Consider the following 23,299-nt stretch of genomic DNA (forward strand, 5'->3'; position numbering starts at 1 on the left):
ATGTATTCACTATGATACACTTAATCAGTCAGTTACACAATCAATTTTTCAAAAACAAATCATCCATTTAGACACTTATATACCCATTTATTCTTCCATCGACCTTGAGATATACATATATAAAACATATTTAATTTTCAGAAAAACACACATTCACTGGATGATGTCATCAGTGATGTCATCAGTGATGTCATTTGAGATGTCATCAGTGATGTCATGAGTGATGTCACTGACCATGTCATGAGTGATGTAATATGTGACGTCATCAGCAGTGCATTGCGGGCGCGTGAGTTATAGTTAGCTGAACTAACTATAACGGGGGAATTTCAATGGTTTTGTACAAGTGAAAAGTCCAGCTAACTATAACACCCCTGAAACCTATGGTTTTTTCAGTGAATATATATATATACATACACACATATATAAGAAAGATGGAGAACAAACTTGTGACATCCCCAAAGCACTGGCGGAAAGATGACAATGAAATTGCTCTGTTGTTATAGTCACTCTTGTACAGATTACCTGTTGCATTTCTATTGAAAGCTTGCATTTACTTTTGCATTATCTATCTATACTCCCATTCCACACTGGTTCTAATGATTGGATTATGAATGGGTAACTTCCACCATGTCTAGTTGCTATGTCTCCTGGGCTTCAGGCACTGTCCATAATATCTGGTAACCATTCCCTTTCCTTAGGTAACAAGCATTTCTTCTTGTTCATGTTTTTGATTTGCAGAAATGTTAAAACCGTATTGTGGCGTAGAGAGTGGATTACAGGAAATTGATACAGGGATCCCATATCTTTTCACATTCATTCCACTTACATTCTAAAGTGGCTGGAAGTTTTTCTATGCCCAGGAGCTCCAACAGCCTATGTAGCCAGGCATCATAATCTGGGTCCACCTCAGACCCCCTTAGAGCAGTGCTCATTTGCTTAATGGCACAGAGAGCTAGTGGTATTGCCCTACCCTTCCATGACCGCATGAGGTAAGTTTGCTTGTTGCGGGAGCTGAAGAGGATGTATGCAGGGAATAGGGGTGTGTTCATATTAGTTAGTGTTTCCTGTCAGTATTTGTTTTAGTTTGGACCCGCTCCATAGCAGTTGGGTCAGAGTGCCTGTGGCCCCGCACTTTCTCCTTTCTCAGCTGATTTTTTTTTGGGGGGGGTTACACTTGTTGGTTGATGGATTTATTTTTTATTTATAAAGCACAACAAATACCCATTGGCATCAAAGTCGCCATAGTCACAGCACAGCAGCCCACCCAAACCAGCTGTCAATCAACACATGCGTGACCAGGCCGAGAAACGGTCTGTAGAGTGTATAGCCAGGTCTTAAATGCCTTTCTAAAAGACAAATGCCCTTTGATTGAAGTAAGGGACAGAAGCAGCGAGTTCTAGAGTCTAGCTGCAGAAAACTGAGAAAGCTCTGCCCTCCTATCTCATTTTGCGGACTCTGGGCAGGGTGAATAGATTATGATGGGCACATCGCAGGACTCTGCTTGGAGTGTACAAGAGATAGAAATCCTTACATACTTTTAAAAATGTGAGTCTCTAGTTGGCAATGGTTTGCACCTTTGTCCAAGTATGACCCTTCTTCCTAGTCAGGGTAAGGGGTATACACTTCTAAAATAACCCCTGCTCACCCCTTTGGTAGCTTGGCATAGTGTGTGGTGCCCTCATGGCGCAGTGCAGGAAGCGGTTTGGTGACGGTCATTCAAGGTCATCAGTGAGGCCAAGGCTTATGATGCGGAGTGAGGCGGTGCTCGATACGGTGCTGGCAGGTCACGGTGCATGCAAAGGAGCCGCTCGATGTTTGGGTTGGGCAGCAACGGTGTTGGGGATGTCCGGACAGAGGGAGGCGTGGTCATGCAGAATGAGGTACCCATAGGATGCGGTGCAAGCAACGGCTCGGTGACGGACGCCCAGCGGCGACGGTGAGACCAAGGATACGGTGCAAAGTGCAGCGGTGCCTTCTGCGTTGCCTTCAGGACACGAGCCAATGACTGTCTCTATGACAGTTGGCTGCTCTTTTCTTTTACGGCGACTGACACCAGTGGTTCCAGAGACGGTGCCCAGAAGGATGGTGAAGTCTTTGCTGTTCCAGAGACTTCTTGAACAGGGGGCAAGTTCTACCTCATGCCCTTGGAGATACTTTGTCAAGCAGAATATACACACAGTTCCTCTCCTTGGCAGAAACAGCTACTGCAGGCCAACCCCAGACAGCACACAGAAAAGGGGCAGTACTTCTCCTCCAGCTTCTCACAGCTCTTCTTCTTGGCAGAGGTACCTCTTGAATTCCAAAAGTGATCTAAAGTTCAGGGGTTTGGGCTCCACTTTTTATAGTACAAAATCCATTGTTCTCTGGAGGCAGAGAGTGTCTGTGCTCAAGAAAAAACAGTTTTTTCCTCCCTTGGCCAGCTTCCTGACAAGAGGTGGAGACAGCATTGTCCAAGGCAAACCAGGCCCATTCAGGTGTGAAAGAAATCTCCTCCCCCCCCTACAATGCAGCCTAGGTCTATTCAGCCCAGCCCTGACTCACCCTGGAAAGGCAGGACACACCTCATCCCTCCCAAGTGGCTGTCTGAACAGAATGCAAATCCCCAGCCCCTGTTACTCCAAAGCCAGACAGTCAATACACAAACCTAGCAGAGGCACACTGGATGGCTAAGCAATAAAATACACACTTTCTAAAAGGGGTATTTTCAAACCCAGATGCATCTTTAGAGTCTAAGTTCAGGCATACTAAACTTCATTTTCCTATCTTGTTCCCATGGGCAGTTATACGTATAAGATGTTATAAGTAAACTCCTTATTCTATCCTATGGGACAGATAACCTTTTAATAGTGAAAAACTAAATTGGCAGTATTTCACAATCATGACATGCCAAACACATCAGGCATGTCCTACCTTTCACATTCACTGCAATCTGCCCACAGGGATACCCTGGGACTACCTTAGGGATGACTCACATGTAAGAAAAGGGAAGGTTCGGGCCTGGCAAGGGGGTGCAATTGCCAGGTTGACATGACAGTACGTACTGAACACAGGCACTGCAATGGCAGACCGGAGACCCTTTTGTAAGGCTGCTGGTGTGGGTGGCACAATCTGTGCTGCAAGCCCACTATCAGCATTTGGTTTACAGGCCCTGGGCACACATGGTGCACTGTACCAGGGACTTAGCAGTAAATCAAATAATCCAATTGTGGACACACTAATCCATAACAACAATTTACAGTGGGAGCACTTGCACTTTGGCACTGAACAGCAGTGGTAAATTGCCCGAAGCATCTAAACCAGCAAAAACGAAGTCCAACACACAGTAAAACACAGGAGGCAAAGGCAAAAAAATACAGGGGAAACCCATGCCAAGGATGCCAGGTCTAACACATACCATAAAGAGAGCCTTAAATTTGATACATTTTCTGATAGTGAATCTCCCTCAGGCCCGCCAAAGCAGAATGATGCTTGGAAATATCAAGAACGGCCCTAGCGAGTGCGTTCTGTGCTCCCTGAAGATCAGCTTGGGAACTGATGTTAGAATTCAGATAGAGAGCATTGCAATAATCCATTCTGGACATAACCAATGCCAGAGCAAACTGTAAATGAAGGGGAAGATTTTGTCCAGCCTTCTTATAAGCCAGAAGCACTTAGTGACTGTGCGATTGGCTTGTCCATTAAGGGAAAGCTCAGCATCTATAACCACTCTGAGATTTTTTTGCCTTATCTGTAGGGATAAGCAGAGTGCCAAGGGAGTCTGGCCACCAGCCATCATTCCAATTGAAGAATGTGTTCCAAAGAGCAGCACCTCAGTTTTCTCACCATTGAGTTTGAGGAAATGTCTTCTTATGCATTCTGCTACCGCAGACATACAATGTGAGAAATTAACTGCAGTGGCTGAAAAGTTCTTAGGGATTCATACAATTATTTGGGTGTCATCAGCATAAGATATCGCATGCAGCCCACAGAAACGGATAATGGTGGCGAGGGGAGAAACCTATAAATTAAATAAAGTAGGGCTCAGAGAAGAGCCTGTGGTACTCCACAAGGCAGAGAGAAGACAACAGAATAATATTTGTTCAGCAGAACCCTCTGAGAATGATGTTTGAGGAAGGAGGACAACAGTGCCAATGCCCTATCTGTGATGCCCATCTCTTGTAGGCCTTCCATTAGTAGAGAGGGGGAGATGGTATCAAAGGCTGCCGATAGGTCTAACAGGATCAAGGCCACGCCTTGCCCCTCATCCACTAACCACTTTCTTGCTCCTCATAGGACTTCCTTCATACTCTTTACTGATGCCGGCAAGCCTGTCTAAGAGCTCTGTCTCTCATTAAACTAGGGTGCCATAGGAAAATTCCTTCTTAACTTCGGGGGCCACCGTATCCGCAGCCAATCCCAGCGAGATAAAGTGTAATACCTGTATGGTTCTCTGGCTTCTTTGCCAGAGTCACTGGTCACTGAAGTGCAGGCTCTACAGAATATATTAGACTTTTCTTCCTTGAAGAGAGTGCCTTCTAGTCGTAGACCTCCGGGATCTTTAGATGTCAGACAATATGTGTTTATGAACTTGCTTTGGGATTACCCATTTTTCAAAAGGGGTGAGTAGTCTGTTAGCATATATTGTTAGCAATGGTTGCATGAGTCACCCAGTGCCTAAGTGTAAGTACTTTTGTCTCTTCCTCTTAGGGATTCCAAAGTCAGCCTTAATCTGTCCAAAGTAGTGAAGCCTTTCGGCACTGTAAAAGCCCCTTTCTTTTTGCAGATAGAACTCTGCCGGTCTCAGTAGGCGTTCCCTGACCAGGTATGGCAGACGTCTGGGTTGCCTATTACAGGGGTCAGTAGTGAGGGCAATGTTGAGAAAACGAGGAGTGTGAAATTACAACAAAAGTATGTGTTATTACAAAATGCACATCTGTTACTTTGTGCTATATTTTGCCATGAAATGTGCCCTTAGATCAATTTTTGGCACAAGGATGCATTTTTTAAAAAGTGCTGCTCACTGCAGCTGCTCACATTCTGATGTCCCTATGCATTTGCAGTCATTTTGAGTGCATTTACTGGAAACTTTGTACCATGACTGGTGTGTAAGTATGCAAAGTGGCATAATGATGCAATTTTGCATTACAAGTCTAAAGGGGATTTCACAAAATTACATGAGTCACACTGGTATAATTTACATTTTGCCAAAGCATATAAGAGATGCCATTGGAATGGCTACCCTGTCCCACCAGCTCAGCATAGCTCTTGTGACCTAGGAGGAGTATATTCTCCATAGTATGTATTTCTTAGCCAGTCATGGCACCTTCCAGATATGTATGCCTACTATATGTTGATCTATGAAACATAAGTGTTCCTTCGAGGCAGTCCTGTTCCATTCCACTATATATCTAATATGGGATGCTAGACAGTTTGAGGATACCAAAACCTCCCTATTGTGGTAGGTAGGACTGTTTCATTGTCATTTGTGGTATTTACCCTCCATGAAACTTTCCAAGAGTTTCTGAAGCCTATCTAATATCCACAGTGGAGGCTACAGTAGTAATGCTTGCATCATGTACAGGAGTTTGGGCAAAAGCATAATTTTAATTGCTTAGATCCTTCCCAACCAGGACAGGACACATATTACCAGGACTGCAGATCTTTTTCAGCAGTTAAGTCAGAGCTGTTTTTGGTGCTTATGGAGCTTGACTCCTATGTACTGTATGTAATGTTTAGTCCATGCTAATGGAAAGAGTCTCTGCAGTGAGTCTGGAGTGTCGTGGAAGGTGTGGAGGTTTAAAACCTGTGATTGCTGAATATTTATTTTGAAGCTGGATGCTAGGTCAAATGCATCAAGGTCATTAATTAGGGCAGGAGCACAGAAGGTTTGATAGGGTCACCAACAAACTATCAGCATAGAGGGCCAACATATGTTCATGACTACCAATAATTTTTATCCCTGTGATTAAGGAATTTGATCGAATAGTTTCTGCCAGGTTCTCCATGTAGATGACTTTGAGGGGCCTTCTACCCCTACAAGTATGAAACTAACTTAGGTAGACCAATTGTTTGGTGTTTTTATGATATTCCTCTTTTTAGTATTTGCTTCTACTTATGCTCTGATACTTCCTAACGCAAATATGCTAATTTAAGTCTTTTTTTAAATGCATGCACAGATGCATTTGATAGTGAAGGAATGGGCCCTAGCCAAATTCCCTGTTGAGTGCCTCTGGCAAGTTCCGTTGCTTGTCTGTACATTCCCATCCAATGAGTACAGCCCACACATGGGTTTGTGAGATGCTGGTCAGTTCTCCCAGTTCCACAAGCTCAGTAGCTATACCAATGACTCCTAGGGGCCATTAAAGATCTAGCAGGGGTGTCTCCAAAATATTTGAGTACAGGACAATCCATTGGTGGTTGAAAATGAACTGAACTTATCAGATAAACTATATACCACTGCAGATCATAGATGCTGCAGGTGTAGGACTCCCTAAGCTGATGTTATCCACCTAATTTGGTCCTTTTCACATAATCTGCATTATTGGAGTGTAACACTGCTAATGATTTCTGATTATAGATCATCATATACAGGCTACCCTTGCTGGGTTCTGTAGCTGGGATCCTAGAGACTATCTTGTTAGTATTCGACAAATGCTTTGGGGCACTATCTTGTTTCAGGGTCCCTGTCCCAACAGCCAAAGGAGTGGTTGCAAAATGTGATGACATGGTGCAATTTATACAGAGAAGCGTTCTACATAAACCAGATTAGAACATAGGAACTGATTTCTGGAGCTATCTTGCTAAATAGATGGGTGACATTTTAGAAAACTACTTTCTATATGCTCTGTTTCAATACTCTTAATATAGGCTGATTTCTAAAAGAGGTAAAAGGTACTTTCCCTACATAGAAAACTTGTGTAAATTGTGCCAGTGTCATACATTTCAGACTTGAAATTCGGTCTTGTTTTGCATATGTTATATCTGTTGCAAAAATCAATAAAACAAATTAAAAACAAAATAAGAGCTGTAGTAATCCTATTGTCAGATGATGAGCTCAATAAGGCAAGATGGATTTTAATTATTGAAAGTTTGGACAGATATTTCGGACCTTGAGACCAGTAAGCTCTGTGAGTGATACAAAGCATCTTAAAGGTTACTCACTGTTTGATGGCCAGTCAAGGTAGACTTCAGAGAATCGGGGTGGTGTCCTATAAATTTGTCAAAAAACAAAACAAACTGATACTATTCATGCTATTGCAGTTTTTATTTATGGGTTGGCTTCATTAACTCAGATGCACTTAAACTAAATCTTCAAAAGACAGTATTGCCTAGAATGGAAAGAAAGATTCAGGGAAAAAAATCTTGGCTTGGCCACACTGGACCTGAGAATTCTATCAGGTCCAGGATCAGAACCAATGTATATCTGTATCTATATAACCTGCATGTCTGAGCCAATGCATCCCAGGGTTTATCTATGAATTTGATCATCATAAATTAACATTTTAGGATCTTGAGCAATCTCCGCTACAGATTTAGGCAGTGTCTTGCACAACTGGGCTGGGCAGAATTATTTTGGCTTGCTCCAATTTTGGTGAAAGAGCGCATTTATGGGTAACATAATATAGGAGGCATCTTGCCCTGAAACAAGGCTGTATTTTGTGAGGTGATGCAAATCTTCCGTTGATGGAAATGTTTTTTTGTCTTCAAAATTCTAAGAAAAAATTGCAGCTTTCCCTACCTCCAGCTTTAACAAATACTTACAAATTAAGAATAAATTTGCTGTTTTAAGAAATACAATTGTATTTTTCCGAGGGAGCTACAGAGTCGCTATAAAGAGGGCTGCGGTTTGAAGAAGTTCCTACAGCCAGTGCAGAAAAATTAATAAAATGCCCATGTAACTGCTGGCGAACAACCTCGTAATTGCTCCTTGTTGTTGGGGGTGCCTTCTGGAGGCAGAGGCTCGCATATACTGACTCTGTGCTCCCTGCCATGGGCTGCACTGTGCCGGAGGATCCCTGCCTGGGGCCACAGCCTCGAGACTTGAAGTTGTGGCAGAGGGCGGATCCTCGCGCTGTGGCGATTGCTTGGAATGCCTCAAAATTTAGCAATTTTGTATTTTTTCAGCACACCTCACATAAAAAATCCTCATAAGATACCAGTGAGAGACTACTTTCCACACGAAATGTCTTGCAAAGAGACACATTTTGCACGAACTAGCACCTACTAGTGTAGCGCAAAACTTTTTTTAGCATGGCACATACTGGCTTAAACTCTCATGAGAAGGAGTTAAATCCCATTTCAGTTAAAAAAAAACAAAAAAAAAAGAAAACGAATATTTCGCATAATTTCCTGCAATTTTCATGTAATTTCTGAAAATGTTCTAAAAGAATTTATGCATTTGCGTACACTCCTCAATCATCCAGAGCATTGCTACCCCGAGAGTACCCTGTAGCGCTGTGCTGTCTTAGTCATGTTAGCTGCAAGTCAGTTTAACATGAATTATTGGAAGAGTGGGAGTTTCTAGTGTCACCTGTGTTGAAATGTTGGGTGTAATGAGTGCGGGTCAGAATGATGGGAGCTCGAATCTTGTTGCTGTGTTAGAGGCCTAGTGTAGCATGGAAATAAGGTGTTTGATAAAGGCTTAGATCAAATTAAGATATTTTTGAACATCAGGTGTATGGTGCATTTGTTTTTAATTTCAATGAATAAAGAAGCGGATGAAGTATGTATCAAGAAATATAAACTGATTTATGGTGTAAATTTGTATGACTCAATGACAATAGGATTATAGTTTGCTGTGCAAAGATAATATAATAATCGAATAATGAATTTCCTATGAAGGAAGGTTGTGTATATCATGTTTGAGTGTTGCGCTATGGCCCATCAAAGAAATCTCGCAGCATTTGCCACGTTATGGGTGAATTTTGCAGCCAGCTTTCAATAAGCTTCCGAGTGCCTATTTTCTTCATTAGTCATTTCTAACCCGTTGCCAATTGAATAGGTTTCATTGAATACATGGTTTTTCAGTAGTGTCTAATGCAATTAAACACAAGTTTACAAACATGTATGGATGATATATGGTGGTATTCATCACTCCCTAAGGAAATTATTTCTTTCTTCACATGATGCATCTAGGGCCGTCAAATTCCGATGATGTTGTATCAAGGAGCAAAGATGGATCTATTGGTAATTAAATTACCTTCCAGCTCTGTCTCTTCACTGCAGCATCTCAAGGAAACATTGTCCTATTTCATTTTCATGCATCAGTAACTCTGGGTCTTTTACACCTTTACAATCCTATCCTGCCTGAAATTGCATAAACTATTATTCTGAACTCAAGCAATGCCTTAAGACAATTTATCTGTCACTGCTTAGATTTCAATGTTCCGTCCAAAAGCAATGAACACAGCAGGATTATTATAATTAATCATGTTTTCCAGATTGAGCTGAATCTCACTTCTTCAATCAGTCATCCTTATCCCATTTAGCATTTATTCCGAAGCTCTAATACATGAATTTCACAAATGTTTGGCAAGTTTTATGAACTTCAAGATGAAGATATGATGTAACTTGTTGACTTTTCTTCTAAATGTTCCACTGTTGTAAAAAAAATAGAATTGCAATCTGTTTAAAGGTAAAGCCGATGACAATGAGCCTCCATAACACTCGGGCATTTTTCTTAAACAACATTGATGCAAAAGGTAACAACTACAGCCAGAATGCACAACAACCACCCTCAAATGAAAGGTGGTATTATTTGCGCCAACTGTACCCCCCAGGACCCGCTTTAACAGCTCATCCCACCCAAATCCATGCTATTGCAGGTAATGGGATATAAAACCATAATCTCAATTTACTCACAATGTCGGGACGGCAAAGAAATATGGCCAGAATGAAAGCCAAAAGCAGAGTTTGCCAATGGTGTAGTCCTGGCCTGGTATAGCCTGTGGCGGCTGCTGCAATATTAAAGTGGAGGGGGGTCGGGATGGGGGATTAGCGGGAATAATACTTTTTTTAAACTTACCTGACAAAGCGCCCGCCTCGATCCTCTTCTCAGGCTCTCCTCCCAGCATGCACTAGGGCACAAACTCCCAATCCCGACATTGTGTTGCCGGGATTGGGTTGCCCAATCCCGGCAGACATACACATGGTGCATATCTTAAAACTCCTACTTCTAATAAGGTAGGATTAGATGAGTGACATAAAAAAGAAGCAGGAAATAGTGAAAGCAAATTATCTCACTGGATGTTTGTGTACCACAGACTCCATCACAACAGATGCCACCATGACAGAAACATGAGGCAACAAAGCTTGTTCTACAAATATAGCAAGGTAAATGTGACTACCTTACAACCAAAGTGGAGAACATGGGACATATAACAGTATATGAGTGCACCAAAGATGAGTGTTTTTAAGGCTAGCTCAATGGAGTGATGTAACATGCAATTATATGGTCAGGCATGCTGCTGCCTAAAGATGCTGCTAGTCAACAGATTTAAAATTAACAACATACACCTGTTAGAGCAAGTAACCACTCAATCCATTTGTTTCCAGATGCCTTTGAAGGCCACATGATTGCAATGCTTGTATGAAACTACAACTACTTAGCACAGCCCTTCTGTGGAATTGTGATATTAGTGATCTCAGGCAGTCCCAATCGCCTGCTACCTTAAAGCATCAGAACTTACACCTTACTTAAATGGTATTTAAACAATTTAATACTGAATTAGCTAATAATAACAATAAATGTAATGGTAATTTCAATAATCTGTTGATCAATTTTCCTCCTTTAGACACAATGTAGGCGTTTTCTTCGTAAAGTTACCTCACCTGCAGTGGACGATGACGGGCCCTCCACTTGGAGAAGCTGACCTGTCCTTTTCGACGTCCAACATGAGCTGCAGAAGTGGCTGAGCGCTGTCTGGGGTTTTGTGGTCTGGCCATGACGTGTACCAGTAGTGCTTCATAGTCCGGGATTGGCTTCCATACTGAATGTGAATACAAAAAGACGAATTCCAAGTTATTTAATGCCCACTGTAACAACTTACCAATAAACAGACAAGTCTTCATTGTTATAACACATTGCTCGAAAGGAGGTGTCTTTCTAAGGTCTCTGGCTTTTTTAGCAGTACCTAATTTCTGCCAGTGGTTACGCATGGTGGTCTCCCGCAGTCCTTTTCGGAATAGGTACTTATTTTTCATCACCACACTTTGAGTCAGAGAAAAAGCAAAAACCAGAGAATGGAGAAAGAAGAAATTGAAATCTAGGACAAAGTGAAGGGAGAAAGAAGGGATGAAAACTAACCTGAAACAGTAAAATATAGAGTCAGGAGGCGTAAGGAGGTGAATGAAATAGTCCAGGGGTTGAATCAAAACAAGGAAGCTTTAGTATTTGACAACTGTGATATTCTAAGAAAACCTCTGGCCCCTGCACTTTACAACAGATGGTAAAGCCACTTTTAATGCCTTTACAGAGCTTTATGATATGCTGATTTGGTAGTTTTGGTTGTTCGCTCCATGCAAAAAGCTCAAGAATATTTTGAAATCATAAATACATTTATAAAATCTTCATCATAGTGATCATATTTTTGGTCTCCCTTTTAATAAACTGCTTCTGCACAGAGCTCTACCAGAAGAACAGCTCTCACAACACCTCTGGTTTTACATAATTAAATCATATTATGATAGGAACCAATGATTGCTAACTGAGAGTCAGTGATAAGGATGCACTCAAGAGAGACATGAATGGCATCCTACTTTAAGAGCAAATCCTTTCGTTCTCAGTACTTCAAATGAGACTCAAAACTAGTAGCTCCATTGCAACAGCTTCTCTTTCCTCCATTCACACTGCTTTACTATCTTTCTCTAATTTCCTGCCACCCTCCAGCATCTCTAGTATAACAAACCCTTCAAGCAAAGGGCTTTTGAGATCTCATCATGTTTCATAGGTTGAAGTTTAATGCTCAGAATTGCATAAATATAATAAACTGGCTAACCCAATACCTCACATCTGCATTTCTTGTCACATCTGTGGTACCCCGGGGACATCATTGCTAATCCAGGCAAACAAAACCATCGTAGAACTTTTCTGAGGCGTTGTATGCTATAGAGCTCCAGTTCTCCCAAATTCACACCTTTACCCCCGATAAAAGTCCTTTCCAACATGGCGCTTGCACATTTGAATTTCTTTATCTTGGGGACCTTCAATCTATGGGCGGAGGGGGACCTCTTACTCTCTTTTAAAGAACTTCTGGGATCATGTGAAGTTTTGGGTCTACAGCAACGAGTGCATGGCCCCACTCATCGGGCTGGACATACTTTTGATCTCATTTTTGCCCACGATGGGCTGATTCTCGGGAATTATACTTTCCCTTTACACTGGACTGGACATGTCTATTATCACTTCATATAATAGTGAAGGAACCATGCCCCCCCCTCACCCCCCCAAGCTGGCCACTATGACGAGAGAAGGGAGGGTATTGCATAAATAGAATAGTTCAAATATGAGACAATTTTTTAACCTCTCAAACACTTTTGACCCCAAGAATTCAGAGGTCAATTATTTAGCATACGAGCAGGGGACACTAAAAACATTGGATAAAGTAATTCTCCTCACCAACCTGAAATCTCGTCATAGACCATCTGCGCCCTGGTATGATGAATCATTAAAAATGCTTAAACTAGCCTGAAAGAAAATGGCTTAGCTGCTACATCAAAGCATATAAAATATGTTTAAAGATCTCATTCTGTGATTATAAAAGAGAGGTCAGCAAAGCCAAGGCTGATTAGTATGCCAATTATTTAGCACAAATGGTGCTAAAAAGGCTTTTGATATCCTTTGGGAATTATCAAACCTAGACTGCAGGAAGTTACACCCTCGCAGGAGCTCTCCGATGACCTTGCTGACTTCTTTGATAAGAAGATCAGCAAGATTTTGGAGGATATTGGTGTCTCCGCTGAGATAATACCCTCCAAACTGGTTATCTCGGATAATTTGGAAAATGCAGCCAGAGAGAGCGATACCCGTATCTGTATTGAAGTACCAGTGTTAGGTCCCACCAGGACTCAAAATGGATTAGACTCCTTGGAGAGCCATGTCTGAAGGTTTGATAACTTTGAACCCATCTCGGAGGATTGCTTGCAAATCATTGCCAGGTCTACCACATCAGGATTGCCACTTGATCCCATACCTTATAGGATGTGGAAAGAGTTAGGAGAGGAACTCACCCTCCCCACATTGCAGGTATGCAATCAATCCTTGGAGATGGGTGATGTACCACATATGTGGAAGAAGGCGATAGTCAACCACCTCTGAAAGAAATCTTTAACAGATCCTCAGGTCCTGAGCAATCACAGGCCCATATAAACCCTTCCTTTCCCAGTGAAAATAATGGAGTAATATGAAAGCAGGAGGCTATCCCAATACCTGTAAACACACTCTGTCCTCGAGGAAGAATAATTTGGTTTCCGACCTGGACATGGAACTGAGTCCGCTTTACTTGTTGCCCTGGAGAAGTTACGGATGAGGGTGGACAGTGGCCAGTCAACAGTCTTAATATGCTTGACTTGTTTGCTGTTTTTGACACGGTCAACCACAAAATCCTTTTGGCCAGACTAGTCTCAATCAGAGTGGGGGGGGGGAGGGGGTACAGTGCTGAAGTGGATGGGATCCTACCTGTCGGATTGGTGTCAGGCTGTTGCCTTGCCCCCCTACTGCTCCGGATTTAAAAGCCTGTGACAGGGATTGCCCCAGGGCTTGGCACTCAGCCCTGTCTTGTTTAACATCTATATGAGATCACTCATTGCTCTCATAAAGGAGCTTGACATCATGCTGGTTAATTATGCGGATGACACCCAATTCATCCTGTCCCTTAATAACCATGAGGATGTAGAGGTGGATTTTTAGAAAGGCCTGTCAGACACTGTTAATTGGATGGATGTAAATTTGCTGAAGTTAAATGGGGATAAAACTGAATTTTTCTGCTGCTCGGCAAGCAGAATCCCCAAGATGATACTTCCCCCTAACTTTTGACCCCTTTCATCTGGGGAGGAGTTGCAGCTATCGGGCAGTCTGCAACCTTGGTATTGTATTTGACATGCAATCCCTAGACAGCCATGTTACAAAAGTAGCAGGCGCCTGTTTCACACTTCGCAGTCTTAGAAAGGTGCTACCACTACTGCCCACCCAAGCTAAACCTCTCATTGTGCGTATTGCCATACTTGGTAGACTGGACAACTGTAATGCCCTACTACTTGGAGCTCTGGACTATTCTAGATTACACAAAGTCCAAGTGGCAGTAGCTAAACTTGCTTTAAACAGACCAAGCAGATCCTTTGAATCCAATGCCCTAAAGGAGTTGCACTGGATTCCTTTAAAGCACAGGATCATTTTTAGAGCCACGTGCATTGTGTTTAAGGCACTAAAGGGCAATGGCCCTGTGCCTTTACAACACAGACTGAAAGGATTTACTCCTGCGAGACATCTTTGTAACAGTTGTTTTGCATAAACACATTTTGGAAGTCAAGACAAGGTGGTCGGACCTTCACAGTTAAAGCAGTCCAGCTGTGGAATGAGTTACCACCCTTACTTAGGTCTTCAACAGAACTGTTATAATTTAGGGAAGCTCTGAAGACCTGGCTTTTCCCTAAGTAACCAGATCCCTCTCAGGTACATGTTTTCCTGTGTAGCAGTACAGTACCCAGGATACCAGTTTGGTGACAGCTGCACTCTACAAATGCTATGAATATAAATACAATGATGAGCCTAAGCTGGTGCTATGGTAGCTGCCTAGAGAGTCCAGAAACTGAAATAAACACTAAACTCACAACTTTATTTCACTTCTGAAAACTAAAGTATTCTTTTATATGGGCCTGTGCTCCCACTACCATAACTCCAAAATCCATTCCTTTCTCTCCCGAGCCACTTATTCATTCCTATTCTTATCAGATCACATAATAGTGTTTAAACTACACATCACAAGGACAACAAAAAATTACCTGAAAGGGAATCAATATGGTCTGTAAAAACGTGTCATAAAAACTACTCTTGTATATATAGTACTTATCACCAGGGCTTAATTTGTAAAACAAATAAGTGCCAGGGCAACCACAGCTTGCACCACCCATTGCCAGTGCTCAAATGACAGTGCCTAGACAACTACCAATTATCAAATTGCTACAAGTGTCACATTTCAGAATGTTCAAGGCCACAAAAGCTATAAGAATGGCTTAGGCTGCTGGTATTCGTTGTTTGGAATGCATATTGTATTAATAAGCAACTGTTCTGCTTAACTTTTATTTGCACAAACAGTGCCACCGTGTGGCAGTGGTCATAAGTGCCAGTGCTGACAATTAAGTGCTGGTGCTGAACACTGGAAACCACCAGCTCAAATTGAGCACCTACTTGATTAGTAATCACATTCGGTATAGTCAGATAGTATAAATGTACCACAATTTATTATTTCAAATTCAACTGGGTAAAGAGAGAATGCAAATACATAAAGACGGCAAAACACTGCAAATATACATTTTAAACGGTGTTAAAATTCCTTTCTACAGGGCGACCACTAGTAGACATGTCACAGGGCCTGTGTTATTCAGGGTCGGCCTTCAATGCTAAGACTGATGGCATTTTTCCTGACGGGGTTTGCCTTGTACACCATGTAGGTCACGGACTAGAAAATTGCAAAAAATCCCCCACTCACTGGGAGAAAAATTCCAGAGTCTCCGGAGTCTTTAGCTTTTTGCAGTCTTCTTACAGTTTAAGCTGACTGTCACAAATGGCGTTGCACATAATACTAACTAAAGTGGGCTTTGATCAGTCCCTTCCTCATCACTAGATGGCCTTCTTGTCTATCTCAGTGCCCTGCTCTTGACTGGATTGCTTCTCTCCATATTTTTGTGTCTGTCGCACCCCCGGACAATTTCTTTTTTATCCTCACTTTTGAATAGATGAGTCATGGAACTATTTTCTTTGTTTCTCACATTTATTACTAATTCATTGTCTGCTTTTTACTCTCTCCGCTTCTGCACATACATCACAGTCACACTATTGCCATTCCTTCTCCACCCATCTCTCTCCTCCTAGCCTCCCTCTGAGCTCCAACATTTAGCAATGTTGCAGCTTGGTGCAAGGTTCTCTGTCTCTCTCCCCTTCTCTGCCTCTTTCTCTCATTCCCCTGGATTTCTCTGCTTCACCTGGGCAACCTTCTCCTTCTGCGCCTCCACTCCACTGCCTTCTCCCACTCCACATTGACTACTGTCATTTACTTTGCCAATGCAGGATACTTTTAAAATTGTGCCATAAGTGGAAACCACCCATCTTGAAAGTATTTGTTAAACTCCCAAGATGATGCAACCTGATATGAAGTAACATAGCCATTTCGAAGTATTGAAAATATCATTTTTATAATTTAAAGATAGCTGCCATGATGCAATGCCATGTGTAGCAATGTGGAGGCAGCTTGAAAGTTTTGAAAATAATATTTTTATACTTTCAAAATGGTTACCACGTTGCATCAAATCACACTGTGTGTGGAATGTGTAGGAAATACACTGTCAGGACGGGCAGTCTCCGTTATTGGCTTTGCCAATGCTGGAACAATTTTAAAAGAATTGGCAAAGCCAACAGTGGTGACAAAAAAACATTGGCACATCGCTACCGGTTGGCTTAGCTAATGCTTGCCATCTTCTGAAGACAATCTGACACTTTGAAGATTTGTCTCTGGAAAATTAAAAAGAAATGGCCAACATAAAATCTGACCATTAGTTGCACCACCTACGTTCAGCCCACACAACTAAATAGTAAATGAGATACGGCAGACCGCATACCCAAAAAGCATTGTGCCTCATGCACACATTTGTTTACTTAATCCTGTATTCAACTGACGGCAAGTGTGGTGCCCGTAGGATAGGGGTGAAGATGTCAAATTTCTTTAGTTCCATGCATACACTAGGATTTGGTTTTGTATTCTCTGTAGTTTTGGATTATGTTTCTTTGGGAATCCTGTATAAACAATACTGCAATAATCCATGGCAGGCATCAACAAGGATCTAATACAACTCTCTATGGAGATCTGCCTGGAGAAACACCTTCCTAGGAATGCGGATTTCGATAGAGCCTACCTGACCCTGAAGTTAACTCGTGGGCTGAAGAGTTCAAAATCAGCCATAGACCTAGATTCCGGAGTGTGTCCTCCATCGTTGTTGGAACCTCAGCTAGAGTTAGCATGTATTCATATCAATAAATATTTATTCAGCAGATACTTGAAAAATGTGATTCACCAACCCCATGGCACACAGATTTATATTGCTCCGGAATGTTTAAAGAGAATGTGAAAATACATTTCTAGTGTGGGCCGAAAATGACAGAGCATGGTATGTTCCACCTCTGTGAACTCCTGTACACGTTGTTTCACTACCAAGGTATATTCATGTTCTGTGTAAGCATATAACAGTATAAAGTATGCACTTAAAATAGGATTGTAATTTGAGAGTAGCTGAATTGTCGTGTCCAACATGCACCTGCATTTCTGAGACAGAACTACTGAGACTAATGACCATGGAATAATTGGACGTCCATGGACCGTAACACAGTCACACCAGGTTTGAATCAAAATGGCTTTGTAAATCTGCAGTGGTAGAAGTACTTTCTCAACAGTGCAGATTTACAATTTCTCCTGTTCACAAAACTCAACAATATTACGCCTGGAAAGTAGCACCATGTGAATTACTGAATGTGTCAAATATTTTTTAAAGGCAACTTTTTCCCGTTATGTATAATTGTATTTAGTGTACAATTACACAATGTCCAGAGATAGCAAATTTTTTCAATTTTTTTCTTGAATGGGAAAACATTCTTTCCTTTGGAGAAACTCCTTCCATAAAAAATAGAAACAAAGATTTGCAATGTAATAGCTCTCGCATTTTTTTTTTTACGCTATTGGCATTGTAAACAACAATGCCTTTTATTTATGTTTTAAAAACAAAGGCAAAAATAAAAGGCATTGTTATTTGCAATGTCAATAGCTGAAAACTCGCGTAAATGCGAGACCTATGGCATTGCAAATGCTTGTTAGATTAGTGAGTGACAGGGCGGTAACAAGGAGGGACTAACAAGCCTCATTATCAATCGGAAACCAGCATGTACCAAGGACAATGACACCAGCCAATCAAAAATATGGGCGGAGAGGAGAGTCTTCCACAGCATACTCAACTACTGCATGCCTCGCAGAGTGAGCAGTGCATGCACATTGCCGTTAGGCTCGACCTAAAAAATGAGCTATCTCTGGACATCGTGTAATTGTACACTACATACAATTATTACATAGTGGGAAAAAGTAGCCTTTAAAAAAACATTTGACTCATTCAGTAATCCACATGGTGGCTGTTTATAGTGCTGTAAAGATTTGCTTACAGAAACATTTTTCTATGACTTTAATTGGTGGATCGGATTAAAGCTGACCGATATCATACGACCCCTTGGACTGGACGTTTGACTCATTTGAAAGTCTGAGTGCTCAAAACGATTGTATTGTATTGATTAACCCTAATTTTGAGGGTTATGTTTGTGGTTGTTTGGTAACCAACCATTGCTCTAGAGCACCAATGATTTGTGACTTATGTTTTTACTGCTTCCCTGAATAGGTTGGTGAGCTCCTTGTCTTAGGACTGGCTAGCTTACCTCTGTTGCTCACAATTTGGATTTTACGCTGCAATTCTGAAAATGCCACTTTTAGAAACTAAGCATTTTTGTTGCCTTAGCCATTTAGTGCCTGTAGCCTATCTCTGGTCACATGACTGGGTGTAGTTGACAGTGGAGATGTGTGTATTCCTCCTAGACAGCCATACACAATAGGGAGCTTAGGTGTGCCTGATGGGCCATCAGTGACAGGATGGGAGGGAGGAGCTGGACACAGCCCCTCTTACACCTGAATAGGCTGTGTCCTGCCTCCACACAAAGGGATGCAATCCCCTGTAGTTAGTCTGGAGCCAGAACAGGGAAGGTAGGATGCCCTGGGAATGCAAATGGAAACCTCTCCCCCACTTCAAAGGCACAACTCAGTATAAATACTGTACCTCAGACATGAATCTTCAGTACACTTCTGGACCTGTGGATTCTCTGCCAGGAAAAAGGACTGCTGTGCTGCTACAAGGACTGCCACTCTGCTGGGCTGCTATTATAAAGGAACATCTGCCCTGCTGTGCTAACCTGCTGTCCTCTTGTCAGGGGTAAAAGAAAGGGACCTGCAACTTCGTGAACTCATGACCCCAGAGTGACTCCAAGGGCTAGTCTGCTGGCCTCCTGATCTGAGCCTCAAGGACATAAAAGACTCCCCAACCAGCTCCTGGACCCAGCTGCAGCGAGTTCCTGACCCCCAAATGGTGCCTCTCAGGTCCTGGACCCCAGGTGTGGCTCACGAGCTCTTAAATCAAGCTTTTGGGCTCTTTGCATCCACAAACAGACCCGTTTAAACCGAGACTGCACTGCTCGCACAGAAAATTTGCCAGCTCATCTCCTTGCACAACAGCATCGACAACCCGGGAGGACATTGGTGGGCCGCCAATGGAAAGCGTCAGCCCACAAGTCCATGATGCCCAGCCCGGTGTTCGTGCCATGCCGACAACCGCCCGCGACGCTCTCCTTGCTCCCTGTGACCCTCTACAACGTAAACGGAACTCTTGGCACAAAACTTGAGAGTAAACCTTTAGCAGGACTAATCTGAGACTGTATGTGACCAAGGTCAATAACAGACTAACTGAACCTTTGAATTCGACCCAGTCTAGCGTGACCAGATAGCAGGGGTTGGCGCTTTGTGCTTTTAGGCACTATTTTACACTTTATTCTTTAAAAAAATCATAACTCCAGTTCTACTGATTGGAGTTTTGTCATTATGGACTTGTTTTATTTATTAAATGTTGCTCTATTCACCTAATTTGGAGTGGGATATCGCATGTGGTGTTGTCACTGTTTTACTGTTTGAAGTGTTGCATAGGTTAATTTGGGGTTTACTAGTACCTTACCCTGAAAAGGACTGCGATTGCTGCTTGACCAGGGCTCACACCCCAGTCAACCAGTTACACAATTCCTAACAGTAGGTATCCATTTGTGAACTGGGCCCACTGCAATTAAGCTAATGAAATTGAAATACCTACTTTCATGAATTGGTCTAAAGAGGTTTCACGTATTATGCATTATACATCGGAGCATCATCTTTGCTAAGCTTATCCAACCTTTCTAAGATTTACAAATGCATTTGTCTCCTTGGGCATTTGTTACTTACCTTCAGGGTAAGGCTGCGGACTGTGTAGTAGTCACTTTCCTTCATGCTGTTAACAAGAACTTCTACTTTCCCGTATATTCCCCTCTTTTCAGGCCAGTACAGAACACATTTCTGAAACAAGAAATGCAGACCGTTTAAAGTATTGTTTATAACCAACGAATAGTAAACTTATATAAGCTAAAAACTGGCACACATATTAGAAATGTTTGATATGACCGATCCATCCAGCATACGATTGTCATATGGAAAAGGAGAGAAGCCGCATCACCGACCACATAGCATGTCCACAATGTAATTTAATGCAGAGTGTTCAATTTAAAAAAGAAACATGGTTCATTCATCAGAAATATGGTTCTCTAATGGAGGTAAGGGGTGAACTGGATCCCCTCTGGACCTCTATGACCTTCTGGTCTCCTCACCAAGGTCCTGAAGTAAGATTCATGATACTGGAAATTATTCTACTTACATTTTCTACATTATATAGGAATGACAGCAGTCATCTAACAGTTGTACCTTTCTTTATTATATGCTAAAAGGGAAAAACTATTCGCTCCCCCAAAGGTTGGAAGAATTGTTAGCCTCAGTTTAATGTTTTTTAAATGTCCACCCTCTATGCAGCATAGCCAGTCCAGATTTGCTAACGCCCACCATTCCTCTTGTTAACATGAGAATTTTCTACAGAAGAGTAAATCGATATTGTGATCCTGTTGGCTGCCTTAAATAAAATTCAGTATAATTTGCATCAGAATACATGAAATAATTCAGATGATGAAGTTCAAGTCGAGATAATGAAACACATTTCAGGACCCAATAATAGAAGGTAAACCTGAGTCAATTTAGCATGGCACAGTATAGTTGGAGTAAGGTGAGAGGGAAGACATTAGTTTAAACAATGGCATAAAGTAGGATTTGAATTAATTTCTGAAAAAGATCAGAGTGCTTTTGTGCCAGATGTCAATAGGCAAAGCTTTATTAGTATTCGTAGCAGCGTCTGTGTAAAGTTATTTCTATGCAAACTGGGTTTTGAATCTTGGAACCATGAGCTCCTGGGAATTTTTACTCCTGAAACCTTTTTGCTCACCAGCGATATTGAATAAACTGGATAGATACAAGGGTTTCTCCTGATAAATATTTTTATCATGGAGGCAACAAAGTTTAAACTTAAACCAAGCAGTGAAGGCAGTCATGCAAGATCACAGAGGGTGTGAGTGATTTTGGGATGGTAATAAGTCTGGTCCAGTAATGTAGAATTGCCATGATCAGAGTGGGTGAGGATAATGGCATCAGCCAGTACAGCATTCTAAACATTAAGTCTGAAAATGGTGAGTGCTTGAACAGAAGTTTTCAGGCGGTCAGGTAAGATAACATGTTACATCATTTTATGACACAAAAGAACACATTGGTAGACTTGGCCATCTGGTTGATGTGAGTAATAAGAGTTAATATATCGTCTTTGTATACACCAATGATTTTACAGTGATGGAAAGAGAAGGTGAAAAGCTGTCTGCTTTAATGTGTTCAGAATGGTACGGTCAATCCCCCACCCCCAAATATTTGGGAGTGATGAGAAGGAATTCTGCTTTTTGGGAATCTATATAAAAAAGATTCTCTCACATCCTAATGTTGAGTAGGCCTGGGCAGAGCTTGTGGAATTTCACTACTAACTAAAAACTCTGCCAACTTCCTTGGAGTTCCGCGAGCGGGAGGAATTGGTATCCCATTATTAACATCAACCTTCATAGACAATCTATCCTGTGTGAAGTGAATGATACTAGTGCAACAGAAAGGCATACATTCCATACTGACACATGCATTATTCTGTAACAGTGTGCGTTAATAAAAGCTTACCGCTTAGATACACGTCCCGCACTTTCAAAAGGCACACTGCACCTTTATTCCCATGTTTGAGTCGCCCTGCCAGGAGGCCGCCTGTACTCACCCAGGTGCAGGGTGATGTTGATGAAGTTGGGGTGCTGGATCCCCAATACTATGGTCTGGCTCTGCCATCAGGTGGGCTCCTCACAGCTGTGCAGGTCAGTCAGAGTGCTGGTGTTGTGCTGGCAGTCGGGGTGGCCTGTTAGTAGGTAGTAGTCCTCGGGGCAACCCACAGGTGTTGGCGAACACCGGTTCCCTCAGGAAGGCAGCATTCTTGAACACAGGCATGCAGCACTGCGGCGCCCCCTCGTGGTCATTGCCGGGGTCCATGCCCCCCCAGCGTGGGTGAGACCACCTGGGCTCACAGCGGCAGGGCAAACCTGGGCAGGTCGGGAGCCTAGGCATTGGGGGCGAGGGTGAGCACAGACAGGGAGATGGGGCGTGGTTGGGCAGTTGATGGTGATAGGGGTCCACAAAAGAACCAGGGTTGCCTACCAGAGATTAGATGATGTACTGTGCATGCACAGACAAAGGGAAGGGGGGAGTTACAGAACAAGCCTGCTTCCCTTGTGTGCAGAGGTCTCCAAACGCTATCATTCCTCTCTAAGAGAGTCCTAGAAGGGCCCTCCTGTGAGAGGGGCTGGGGGTGTACACAAGCAGACAGGGGCTTAATGTACAGATCAGGGTCTTTTGTGTGGTGAAGATTCCCAGTTCTATCTCAGTGCTATTGCAGAAGGCTTCCTTTCCCTCTCTGGGTGCTATTGAATACGTCTCTTTCCTGCTCTAGGCTCTGTTGAAGAAGTGTCTTTCCTGCTCTAGGCGCTGTTGAAAAAGTCTCTTAACTCCCACTCTGGGTGCTATCTTCCTTCCCTGAGACATGAAGGTCTTGTTTGTCTGATGTGGGCCCTCCCTAGATAGTGGCCGGGAGAAGGTTTACAGGCAGGAAGAAGGCTTACCGTACAGATCTATGTCCCATGTGTGGAGAATTCTCCTAATCCGTTCCCCGTCTGGGTGCTATTGCAGAATACTTCCTTTCCCCCTCTGGGTGCTATTGAAGTCTCTTTCCCACTTTCGGCGCTGTTGAAGTCGCCTATTTCCCGCTCTGGGTGCTGTTGAAGAAGACTTGCATCTCCCTCTCTGGGCGCTATTGAAAATGTCTGTTG

The 23,299-nt window shown here is 42.5% G+C and overlaps 1 protein-coding gene and 1 long non-coding RNA gene across 3 annotated transcripts in view; one reads left to right on the top strand and one right to left on the bottom strand.

Annotated features, from left to right (window-relative positions):
* Positions 1-10,911, top strand: part of LOC146855031 (uncharacterized) — a 113,226-nt gene extending 102,315 nt beyond the window's left edge. The window contains exon 3 of the long non-coding RNA XR_014981271.1: positions 10,773-10,911. This is a non-coding gene — a long non-coding RNA (uncharacterized LOC146855031). The remainder of the gene's footprint in view (positions 1-10,772) is intronic.
* PTPRR (protein tyrosine phosphatase receptor type R) overlaps positions 1-23,299 on the bottom strand; it is an 813,462-nt gene that overhangs the window by 100,789 nt on the left and 689,374 nt on the right. For both annotated transcript variants that reach the window (XM_085652526.1, XM_085652527.1), the window contains 2 exons: positions 20,262-20,372; positions 10,810-10,967 (listed from right to left, as the gene is read on the bottom strand). In XM_085652526.1, the coding sequence (XP_085508652.1) occupies positions 10,810-10,967; positions 20,262-20,372 (269 nt within the window). The remainder of the gene's footprint in view (positions 1-10,809; positions 10,968-20,261; positions 20,373-23,299) is intronic.

The sequence above is a fragment of the Triturus cristatus genome, chromosome 4_1 (genome assembly GCF_964204655.1).
Source record: "Triturus cristatus chromosome 4_1, aTriCri1.1, whole genome shotgun sequence".
Classification (NCBI taxonomy): domain Eukaryota; kingdom Metazoa; phylum Chordata; class Amphibia; order Caudata; family Salamandridae; genus Triturus; species Triturus cristatus.